This window comes from Rattus rattus, chromosome 10 (assembly GCF_011064425.1).
Source record: "Rattus rattus isolate New Zealand chromosome 10, Rrattus_CSIRO_v1, whole genome shotgun sequence".
NCBI classification, from domain to species: Eukaryota; Metazoa; Chordata; class Mammalia; order Rodentia; family Muridae; genus Rattus; species Rattus rattus.
Window position 1 is genome coordinate 36,560,339 of NC_046163.1, and position 13,027 is coordinate 36,573,365.

Here is a 13,027-nt window from a genome sequence, read left to right on the forward strand (position 1 = left end):
GGCTTCAAGAAAAGTGGTGCCTAAACTCTGTTGATTCTATAAAAAGAATAAAATATACTTGAGTATTTATTTTAGTGTTTACTTAATAAAATAGTCAGATGTATGACGTAGGAACATTTAATAACCACAATTTAAAGATGATGACTCAAACATTCATCATTTCTGCACTCCGAAGTAATCTGGGCAGGCCAACTAAACTGTGTAAGATTTGGTCACGTACTACTTGAGCTACTTGAAAACTTTCTCATTTGAAGACAGAGTGAGTCAAGTAATAAGAATTTCAAGACTGTATTTCAAGATTGTAGGGTTGAGGGTATGGCTCAGTTGGTAAAGTGCTTATCACAAAAGCCTGAGGTCCTGGATTTGATTCCTAACATCTATAAAAAAAAAAGCCAGGCTTGGCTGCAGGTGTCCCTAACCCCTGTATTAGAAAGGTATAGACAGGAGGATCCCTGGGTCTTGTGGCCAGCATCCCTGGCTGAATCAGCAAGTTCCAAGTTTAGTGACAGATCATTTTTCAGAAGATAAGGTGTGGGCTGGTGAGAAGGCTCAGTGGGTGAAGGCACTTGCTGCCAAGTCTGAGATATGAAAAGAACAATCAAGTTTAAATTTTGTAAAGAAAGCACTCTGGCAGCAGTGTGAAGGCTAGAGAGCATGCAGAGGACCTGGGGGTAGAGGTGAGTGAGTTAACAAAGCACTACATAGGACTGGCAGCACAATTAGTGTGTCTCAGTCTAAATGCAGGCAACCATTCAAAGTGCCGGAAAAGAATGCCACTGTTCAAAACACGACTTTGATGCCTGGGTTGACGAGGAGAGAAGTGATTTCAAAAAGTTGTTTTCTGACCCCTGCCCTCTCCTCTCTCTAAAAATGTAATAAAAAAAAATAAAGATGGCTCAATAGTTAAAGCACTTGCAAAAGAACTGGAGTTCAGATCTCTAGAACTCACATAAATGCTGGGTGGACATGATACCTGGCCCCTAATTTTAGCCTCAGAAGATGGTAGACAAGGCACTTCCTACGTCTAGATTGCTAGCAGGACTTGCTCTATCAGCCAACTCTGGGTTAACTGGAAGACCTCACTTCAAAGAATAAAGTGGACCAGTGGTCTAGAAAGATTCTCAGTATCAATCCTGAGCTTTTACATGCATGGTCACACACATGTGGTCCAGCACACACAAGTCTATATAGATGGTACACACGTGAAAAAGACAGAAAAAAAATAAACTGAGATGGAGAGCTGCTGAGAAATATATCTGACATCCTCTGACCTTTGCATACAAATACACATATGTACACATGTGCCATTCTCCTATGTTCACATACAAGAACACAGTACATATATACAAAAAGGGGGCGGGGATTTCACTCTTCTAACCACAAAGCACTCAGCTCCACGCATAGGACTTTCTGAGTGCAGTGCTTAGATACTGCACTGGTTTCCTCTCCATAGAGCTGGCTCATACCAGTCCACGGAAGGAGGAGTAACACTGGTAACTGAAGGCAGTGAATGGCAGGTGGGCTGAGAAGAGGAGATTGATGGGTTTGAAAAGATGCAGACAAGACTTGATGACTCATTTTATAAGAAATGAATCATTCTTCAGATGTGCAAAGCTGATAACGGATAAAACGTTTGAGCCTGTGTAACTATGTACTGTGTACATGCAGGAGCCGCTGAGGCCAGAAGACGCACTGGTTCCCAGGGAACTGGAGTTTCAGGCGGTTGTGAGCTGCTGTGTCGATGCTATGAACTGAACTTGAGCAGTAAGGACTCTTAACTATTAAGCATCCCTGCTTTATTTTCTTATAAAATATTATGTTTCCTATTCCCATATCCTGAAATAAAAACTATATGATATTACTTCCCCTGTAGAAGGCAAAGTTATGATAGTTTGGAAAAATGCAATGATTCAAAGCATCATTAATGCCTGATTAAGAACTTTGTAGACAATAAACAGCTAATATATAACAATGTACTTCCATATATCTTCTTTGCCCTTTTCCCTCAATATACTTTATTTAATCTAGTATATCAGAAATACTATTGCTTCAATTTATAACATTAAAAAGTATTAATAAGACTTTATATCTTTTATAGTGTCTTACAGGCCCATATTTTAATTTTTATAACAACTTTATTAGTATGTAATTTATATGCTATAAAATTACTCTTTTAAAAGTGTACAAGTTAATGGCTTTTGTGTATTCAAAAAGTTGAGCTGGGTACAGTAGTAGCTCATGACTGTAATAATCCTAGCACATGGGATAAGGCGGGGGATAGGGGTGGGGAGAGGGAGGGGAAGGGAGAGAGAGGAGAAAGAACATTATATAATCATCACCACAGTCTAATTCTAGAATTCTTTTGCTTCTAAGATTCTGGACTTTTCATATAAACAGCCATAAAACATATGGATTTCTGTTTTTGACTTTTCTAGCTTTTGTAGGGGGTAGGCGCTGCCAATATGGTAGCTCACACCTTTGTTTAATTTCTTCTTAAGGGTAATAATGTCCTATTTATATGAACTGGCCACACTTTTAATATCTGTTTCCTAGCTGATAATTACACTGTGGCTACTTTGTAGCTACTATAAATAATGATAATATGAACATTTGTGTCCTTTTGTAAAGGTATGTTTTTCCATTTTCTTTACATCCCTAGAAGTAGAATTGTTAGGTCAATTGGAAAAAGTTCCTCAACTTTTATCTTTTGAGGAACTATTAAACTATTTGTTAAAAAATGGACACAAGTTACATTCCCACCAGCAATATATGAAGAGTTTCAGTTTCTCCACATCTTTTTTTTTTTTTTTTTTGTTCTTTTTTTTCGGAGCTGGGAACCGAACCCAGGGCCTTGCGCTTCCTAGGCAAGCGCTCTACCACTGAGCTAAATCCCCAACCCCTCTCCACATCTTTAATAATACTATTGTCTCCTTGTTTTGATCATGGCTATCTTACACGTAGCAATGCATCATTTAAATGTGAACTTTCTTAAGAGTTGATATGGAGCATCTTTTCAAGTATATAAGCACCACTGTTTACCTTCTTTGGGTCTTTTTAGGAGGGTTTTAAAAATTTTTTAAATTTAAACTAAGGTATCCTTTAAGCTAAAATTAGTAGATGATTAATACAAACTATACAAACTGTTAGAACAATTCAGAAGAGCAGAGGCATTGGATATAGAATTAAAGAGTTCAATGCTAGAAGTCACCTCAGGAGTATTCTTTAGCAGCGGTGCTTGAACCTTGCAATGTTTTAGAGAAAGGGGCAAAAACCACCCTTTGCGCAGTTTACTTTAGCAAAATCATGACACTGGTGACATTTTCTTTCTACATCATTAACTTCTGAATTCCTATATAGGAGGGAAGCATTTGATGTCTGCTTTACATATTAGGTATGCTTAATGACTAACCAATTCTTAAGTTAGTTTAAAACACTTGTGTTTAATTATAAAGGAAATTATATCGTGCCTCTCTCCCCCATTGAAGGCAAGGAGAAATAGCTTTTCTTGGGACAAGAAGGGCAGTTATCTAAAGAATTGCTATATATAGGTGACTGCCTTATCCTCTTTATTATGCCTTTTCTCCAGGGTGGGATAAACAAGACTCCTTAGTGCTGAGGCTGCTGTATGTTAATTTCTAAGGATTACCATAGATTGATGAGTATTTCTTTCACATCATTCTTTCATTCTTTCAAGTTAGACTCCTAACAATGTCTGCCAAATCTGTTCCTATCTCCTGGTATCTATAAATCTCTATTCTTAGATTCTATTCTTCAAAGAGTTGTAACTAACCTTATGTTTTTTCCTGTACTCCAAGATACAAAATTTCAAACTTTTGTTTTGTTTTGTTTTGTTTTTTTCAGAGCTGGGGACCGAACCCAGGGCCTTGCGCTTCCTAGGCAAGCGCTCTACCACTGAGCTAAATCCCCAACCCAAAATTTCAAACTTTTAAGGCTATTATTAAATTGTATCCTGATTTTAAACTGACTTAAAGATATAGTTGGATTTCTAATGTTGTATCACACATTTTCTAGTATCTCTGTTTAGTACATTACCATTACCTTTGGTAATGACATTTTTATTTATGCCTTTATGTGTATTCATGCAATAGGAGCACAAATACATTCTTTATTAAAAGAGGAGTCATTGCAGAGTGATTCTATGACAGACTTCAACTCTGAATGAAGGGGTAGTGAAAAGGAGGAGACGAGATGGATACAGTCTCTAAGTTCTAGGAGAAATGGCTGTAATTATCTTTCTAGAACATAGAAACAATGAAGATATAAAAATTAAAATAGTTTTTCAGCTTGGATACAGTAACTCCAATGTTATTATTTCACTTCTAAGAGGAGACTCTTACACTGGCCAGTGTGTCACAGTAGACAGTTTGTAAATTGAGACTGGCGGTCTATCCAACCATGGCAAACACACAGATAATCAATTACTGCACTGCAGAGCAGTTTACACGTGAGCAGCAGCAGGTCACAGGGCCAGCACTGCTCACTCGGTTCTTATGTCAGACTTGAAGATACAAAAGAAAGCACTGATATTTACAGATAAGACTGGCACAAGTGAGTTCATATTTTACAAATCCTGAAGGCAAACAATTCTCAATTTCAGGGTACATTTGGGAATATTAAAAAACAAAACAATAACACAATAAGACCTCCCCCACTTCAAAAAAAAAAAAGACAAAACCCAAAAACACAGATAATTAGGCTCATCTTTAAGCATCAGTGTATTTTATGAAAGGTAAATTTTATGGCTAGTTAGACTTAAAAACCACTGGTTTGGACAATGAACACTTTCTAGTCTTGTCTGTTTAATTTTGAAAGTACTTATACAGAGAGTGTGTGTGTGTGTGTGTGTGTGTGTGTGTGTGTGTGTGTGTGTATACATATATATATATAAGACATCAGATACAACAGAAACCAATACCAGCTGGTCTTGACAGGAAGATACTTAAGAAAGGGGGTACTGACTTTTAAATAAATGTTTCAGAAACATTTAAAAAATTTTATCATTTTATTTTATGTGTATGAGTGTTTTTGTCTGCATAGATGTTTGTGCAACACACATGTGTATAGGCCAGAAGAGGGTATCAAATCCCCTGGAAGTAAAGGTACAATGGTTAGCTGCGAGCACCACTGAGGGTGCTGGGAACTGGGCGTGAGTCCTCTGGAAGACCAGCTGGTATTCCAGCTAGGCCATCTCTCCAGCCCCAATATCTTGTTACTCGTGACTTTAATATAGTCTTCACTTTATTTCCCAGAATTTAAAAAAAACTATACAAAAGATTAGTCATTTGACAATCTCTTAGATTTATGCATTTGTCTGACTGGAAGTGGTCACATGTTACCGTATCAAGACAATAAGGAAGGTTATACAGGAATATCTGGCTGTTGCCTTAGTTCAACTAGGCTTTCTGGGCATCTTGAAATAATTTTTAGTGTCTGAATTCTTTCAGAGCTAAGCCCAAAGCCAAAACAAATGGAGCAGCTGTGACTGTATTGTGTCATAGACAAGGCCAATCAGATCATTGTGCTATGGAAATGAGGACACCAAGCTGAACACCTGGCCCGGAAAACAAGCAGCTCTCTCTTAGTAAATGCCAAATGGATGGTATCATCTGAGTAGAAGTCAGACAGAAATCCCAAATATCAATAGTCACTTTATAAATAGAATATAAAGAAGCCTGCTCCAAAACCTCAGAAACCGTGTAGGAAACAACTATATACAACAGAGGACACAATAGTTTTCCTTTCTGAATTAAATGTAGAGAGAGAACTTATTTTACTCAGTTGTTCTCAGTTCTCCATAAAGTCACTTAAATGTCATGAGCAATGTATAAAATGTACAAAGAAAGTTTTATACAGAGGAAAGCACAAATATACCAAGGCAAACACCCTAGCAAAATGTAAAAGGAAAAAGCAAACAAAAATGTTCTTTTTAAGAGGCAAAAGCTATTGAAATGATTGCAATTGTTTGAAGAATCTAGGAAAAAACTCAGCAAGTACCAAAAACAGCATGAGCTTGTACATATGCATGGTATCTAAGTCTCAAAGAAATATCTCAGGAAAGAAATTAATAAATAAAAATTCTAACTAGTTTCAATTTCCAGATGTAAATATACACTGAATATACTCTAGACACAATTCCTATCTGCTAATTAAACGTTTCTCTTTATTGAGGGAAGACCTTCTGTCTTGCACAGGCACACTCATTTCAAACGGTCTCTTATGAAATGTTCATTATCACAGTTGCACAACGCTGTGAGTTATACTGAGAGAGTAGGTCTGAGATACGCTCATTCTGTCTGCATCCTCGTATAAATCCTGTGTATTTATCCACTCAACAACTATCTGATTGATGTTTGTTATGTACAATGTACTGCACAGAGCAACTGGGGTGGTTACAAGCACGGTCAGAATGGATAGGCATTCTTAAATGAGGAACAAAGGCACAAACAAAGTAAAAGTAAGGAAAATGAGAAATGAAAATGATCAAAATACATTAGATACATGTATGAAATTGTCACACAATAAATAAAAATATTAGTTATCTAGCATGAAACAGACCTTTCTGGGCAATAAGTTTTATAAAGATCCTCTAACTTTAAGATTTAAAGTATCCTCAAATGATATACCCAGTTACACTTTAAAAAAATGAAACAAATACACTTTATCAGTGCCCTGTTATCAGTGCTGACTTCTGTGTATATTGTACTACTCTGAGGTCTGATGGCATGCTCCTGGGCTACTAAACCATGTGAGATGCTAGTCTTTTCTTTTAGGGAGTTGATGAAAAATTGGGTTCTGTTCTGATAGCTAATTCTAGAACACTGACTAGGGCTGTGCGTGGAAATTCTAGACATTCTAGAAATACATGACTTTGAGACTGATTTTGCTGGTCAGGAACCTTTCCTTTCCCTCATTACTCTATGATTATCAAATGAATACATGGCAGTGCCTGGTCTTAAGTACTTCCCTTTTGTTGCTTCAAAAACTTCTACTTAACAATAGTCTTATTAAGATAACTCTAACATTAGTTACCAATTTATTATTTAAATGGGTGAAAGCTGAAGTTCTTAATTAAAATTTACAAAGCCTGAATATAAATCTTCACACATAATTTAAGACATTTTTCATTGCTATCATAATGTAGAGAGGGATACTCTCATTTGGGTACTTTAAGAAATATGCAAGAAGTCACCATTTGGTTCCAGCTAGACAAGTATGAAAATCTTGAATTGGAACTCAATACAGTCAAGTTTATCACTGAACTCTGTCCATGAGTTGTTTTAAATATTGTTAACTGTTATATAATATACCCAGTTATCCCTGAAAAAAAAAAGCAAAAAAAAATCTCATCTTTTAAATGAATAATTAATGGGAAAAAAATCTCTTACTTTTTCTTAATTTAGGATCACTGTTGTCTCTGAACTGCTATATAATACAATACACATTGACATATGATCATATACTTCAGAGTTTACTGTCTTAGTGGGGTTTCTATTGCTGTGATAAAGCACCATGACCAAAAGCAACCTGGGGAGGAAAGAGTGTATTTCAGCTTACAGTTCCACATCATACTCCAATCACAGAGGGAGATGAGGATAGGAATCTGCAGGCAGGAGCTCATGGAGAGGCCATGGAGGCATGCTGCTTACTGGTTGTTCAGCCTGCTTTTACCCCAGGACCACCAACTGGGGCACGACACCACCAATAATAGGTTGGGCCCCCAAAATCAACAACTAATCAAGACTATATTCCACCAACTTGCTTATGAAGACATTTTCTCACAATATTCCCCTCCTAGATATGTCAAGTTGACAAAAACCAATCAGCACAGTTGTTAATACATGTTAAGCTATACTGGTTACTTCTTTAAAAAAAAAAAAAAAAGAGGTGAAAGGATGATTTTCATTTATAAATATCAAAACATATGTAGCTGTGCCTATAGAACTAGGAGATTTAGTAAGAGAGGAAATTGGATACTCTTAAAAAGCTTCCAGATTCTGGTTACAATATTAATCTAGCACTCACAGTCTATGCAAATCTGTACAGTTTTGAAAGGTTCTTACAGAAATGGATATCCAAACCCTGCCCATATTTAATGTAGAAGAGGTAATTATATTGCTTTCAGAGTTCACAGAAATAAAATATGTTAACGAACATTCATCAAACATCTGAAAAAAAAGTTTTACTTAAAAAACCATCTCAACTTAAAAGTATTAAAATAAGAACATACCAGTTTGGCCTTATTAAGAGGGAAAAAGCCTACCCAACCCCAAATAAAAAAGTTTATTTATAATTTATACTGATTTTCATTGTACTTAAAATAACCAAACTCTTAAAGCAATTCTCTTCAAATGTGCCCTTTAAACACTACAAATTTTAATATGTTCACAAAATAGGTGCATTTCTGACCCAATATTCAAAGAGGAAAGATGATTAAAACTGAGTTACAGCGCTTGCCTAGCGAGCGCAAGGCCCTGGGTTCGGTCCCCAGCTCCGGAAAAAAAAAAAAAAAAAAAAAAAACAACTGAGTTATTTGAGGCTGGCAAGATGGTTCAGGAGGTTAAGGCCACAAAGCCCAATGACCTGAATTTAGTTCCTGGAATCTATACAGAAGTAGAAGAGAACAGGTTCCAAAAAGTTCTACCTCTGACCTCCACATGTACATCATGGCAAATACATACATGCATAAATATATCTATACACGCACAAACACACAAACTCACACACAAACACAAGGCTACACACCGAGTTTTACAGTGAGATATGGTTGGCTATCTTGCTCCACTATGGTTCTCCCATTTCGGAATGCTGTTGGCAAACTTTTGTACTTGATATTAATATATTTTTATCTAATAATTAAATGACATCTGCAAAGATTTGTACTCTATAGTTCAGAAAAATTTATATTTAAGATACTTGGTTTTTTTTTTAAATAGTTCCCATGCAAAATATTTCTTAAAATCTAGTAGACCTCATACTGGACATAATAATATACAGTTAATCAAAATAAATTTATACATCTGGTCTTTACCTTCAGTTTTGTAATGAAATTCTTGAGGAACAAAATATATGGATTACTTTAACTCTCAAAAGAAAAAAAACAATATTTCTTTTTAGGGGAAAGCAACACTTACTGGTACTTTAAAAGGAGAGGTATTCGCAGTGTCCATGGAGTTGGGTTTCTCTGATGTGCTGGTCCCTGAGATGCTCCGTCTGCGGGGGGACCTTTCTGCTGGTACCTCTGGAAAAGTGGAGGAAATAGAAACATCAAGGATCCAAACTTTCAGACTTTCCCTAAACTATAACATTGCTGGTTTCCACACATACACAAAGAGCTGCTTTTTCAAAGGTCCAGTACATTTTTATCTCAATGTGCTTTAGATATTTTTGTGATGTTTGACCTATAAAGACAAAGAAACTTGGTCAGGGTTAAGAATTGATTCTGTTTTCATGTGTGCATATAGAACTAGTAATTCTTCTAAGCTGTAATGTGGCTAAGGTTTTCAGGTTCACTTACTAGTTAGATCTTGTACCACATGGCTCTACTTCTCTCTCAGCTATTTAGAAGTTAAGAGAACCAGACATTGCTAATATTCTTGTGAACCAGAAATAGTAGCGTTGTACATGATCTGACACTGTCTGAACCAAGGTCAAAGTTCGGTTCTATTCACATGATTCATCAGACTGTAGCAAAAGCTGTAAGAAGACTGAAAGGTGCTGCGGGATAAAAGAATATACATGCCTATGCAGATATAAAAATAGACCAGCTTCCCCTTGATCTGGCTATCTGACCTTACCCACATTTTACTCTGAAATCATAAATCTTCAAATGACCTAACAAGACTAAGAATCTGCAGATGATGTGAGCTCTAATTTAATAGCTATAAACACTCATGCTACATTTAAACATTTTTCATAGTGATACATAGATATACACATATATACATGCACACAGATATCTATATATAGTATACCTTTATCACAACTGCTTCCCATCTCCACTTCAACTGACAGACAGATAGGAATCCAGCGTCTCAGATAACATTAGATAATCTCAACATGGACAAGAAAAAAAACACATCCTAAAAAAAGTATTCTGTGTTATCTTCCAGATCTTAAAAAATAAAGAGTAAACCATGACTCCGGAGACTGACATTTTGACTCCTGCTGTTCTGCCTTTAAAAGATAGATGCAGTTTAAACTTCCATTTCTGGCCTCCTGGCCCCTGGGATCCGTGCTACTTCCACTTAAGAGAAAGCATTTTTCTCGTGCTCCCTCCCTGCCTTGCTCTTCCCCCTCCCTCTCTCTCTCCAGCTTGCAGAGAGCGAGCGAGGAAGAAACACACAGGACTGCAGCTATTCATTCAATCAATCGTCTGACTGCACATCCTCGTTAGTTACTTTTAGGCTATTAACAGGCGTCCACTGCTTCCCCTCACTTACAGAAAATCTCTCCGTATTACACTAATCTGCAGCAGAAAAAAGAATTACTTATATTTAAATTCGGCTAGTGTTAAAAGGACACCATTTTACACAGACCCAGTAATGCACGCCAATCAATGCTGCCTAAGAAAAGCCAACTGGAAGTGCTTACCCTATCATTGTTTGCATGTTGGATACAGGTCTCCTTTTCATCTCCTTGTGGCATCCTGACATTAAGATATTAGCCAAATTACAATATTCCTAATGACTGAGAGGGTGGTGCCGCAGCTTCTATGCCTGCAGTAGAGGACAGTTCCATGCTATTGCTGTATTTTAAATTTATGACCAGTAACTGTCTCGGCTCCTCTCTAACCATCAGAGGATAAATGAGTCTTAATGTACGAAGTCATTTTCAGAATTAGGCACATGTGACTTCTAACATACATCTCTGAAAGATGGCAGTATAATTAACTCAGATTCCTGGGAATGGCACAAAGGAATTTAAGCAAATCAGCTTGTTGGAGTACACCACACGGCGAGGCCTTCAGATGTCAAGACATGACTTTAACAGTGATGTGTCCAAGTCAGGTGATTCTAAAATTGGGGAACAAGGCAGGTTGGGAGAGGAGCTGGTAAGGCAGGAGGAAAAACCTCATATTTTCTCTGATAATTATCAAGGTTCAAAGATGCAGATATTTTAATCTCTGGATAAATGACAGAAAGCAAACTGGGAGAAAAATAAGTTTAATTAGCTAGGATAAAATAATAGAATGAAACAGTTTCCTTAGTATGTAATGTTCTGGTTAATGAAAAAATTGAAACTCATTTCCTCACTTTCTTCCAAACATCTAATTTTAGTTTCAGGCTTATGAACTCATTAGGCAAATATATTTCAAGGCTTTAACTATTTGAATTGGACTGGCTAAAGTGAGCAACTTGATTTCAAAACCCAGAAACTATAGTTAATTACTATACTTTTTATCTCCATACGATGAAAACAAACAATGCATGTAATTAAATTGTTCTTGAAGAAACTGAACCAGTGATAGGGTTCAGTACTTTACACTAATTTCTTGCCCCTCTACAACATGATTTATCTCGTGGTATAAAATAACCGCTTGAATGACCATGAGTTTTATTTCTCACAAGGTTTGCACCCCTAAAGACCAATGTTAACTTAGAAAGAAGACAGTAGTCTCAACAGGAGGCTGACTGGCAGCTGGCTGGATTACTCAGTCCCCGGCAGGCCCTGCTCTGTGTATGAGTGTGTACCTATGCAATGCAGATGACCGAGGTCAGGCTTGTGAAGTTTAGAGGGAAGCAAAGCCTCAGGGCTCTTTGTGTGACAAGAATTTGAGGTTTCTGGTCAACTGAGATAGAAAGTTGGCTGTGATTAGCCAAAGACTGGCAACACTAAAGTGAGATCTTCGCTACACTGGGACAATTGGTGCTAGTTAGAGGTGGCTGGAAAATCGGCTGTGATTAATAAGAGACGAGCACGACTGAGTTGCAATCTTCTAGGAAGTATTTCTTCAGGGTCAGCACATAGAGCTATGGTTCAGAAGAGCCAAGGCAGCATCCTGAGCTGACAGCTGAACTTGGTTAAGTGTAGGAGTCTTCCACACTGTTTTTGTGGCACTAATGTTGCAGGATGGAAATATCATGGAGAGGATCTGAGAGGTGGCACTGTGAGAGGCTAGCAGAGAACACTGGTAAGGGGCAGTCCCGGTTGCAGTTGAGACCAGATGTTAGACAATGAACTACTTATACTGCTGGATAGTTTGTTTCTCTTTGATCTGATTGTATCTGTGTTCTGGTTCCTACCTCTTGGGATAAGAATTATCTAACTTTTTACTGTACAAAAGCCCACAACGGAAATAATTTGGACTTTTAAAAAGTGGATTTTTAAAGAGACTGAGGTTTTAACTTAAGTTTCCAATACAAAGGGTATCTCTGGTTCTTAGTGATAACAGCCAGACATTTTGACAATGACAAAAAAAAACAATAATGCTATAATACCAAGCTTTATGAAATAAAGCCATATTATGCTTTATTTCAAAGACGTGTTTTAAATGAATTACATCTTTAATCTAGACAATAATTTTTTGGAACTGGAATTATCCTCCCGATTTTACAGACAGAAAAATAAGATGTTCTAGTACTCTGCCATGAATGCCCAGCAAGCAAGAGGCAGAATGAGGATTAGCATCCACACAGTCTGCATTTAGAGCTTGTGCTTTTAACCACCAGGCACGCTACTTTGTTCTCTGTGTGTTTTACATAATAGATTATAATGGAGGGAGAAACTATAACTACAGAAACTCTAGTTGTCTTATTTGTTCCTAAAAATAACTAAAATAATTTAACAGTATGTTCACAATTCTTTGTGTTTCAAAACTAAGGCATGCATTCTAAGCATTTATTCCAAACATGGCCTATCAAGGAAGACACAAGTCTGGAATGCTGTGGCTAGTAAGACTCTCCAAGTCAAAATACACAGAGTTGAGTCACTGAGACAAAGGAGGAAGGCATGTGATTTAATAACAAAGTGTAATAGTGACAAGAAAAATTAAGAATACCCTAAACTT

The 13,027-nt window shown here is 36.9% G+C and overlaps 1 protein-coding gene across 2 annotated transcripts in view; it reads right to left on the reverse strand.

The window, feature by feature from the left end:
• The window catches only part of Rasal2 (RAS protein activator like 2), a 269,469-nt gene that overhangs the window by 74,977 nt on the left and 181,465 nt on the right, over nucleotides 1-13,027 (reverse strand). For both annotated transcript variants that reach the window (XM_032914830.1, XM_032914829.1), the window contains exon 4: nucleotides 9,153-9,259. In XM_032914830.1, coding sequence (XP_032770721.1) covers nucleotides 9,153-9,259 — 107 coding nt within the window. The remainder of the gene's footprint in view (nucleotides 1-9,152; nucleotides 9,260-13,027) is intronic.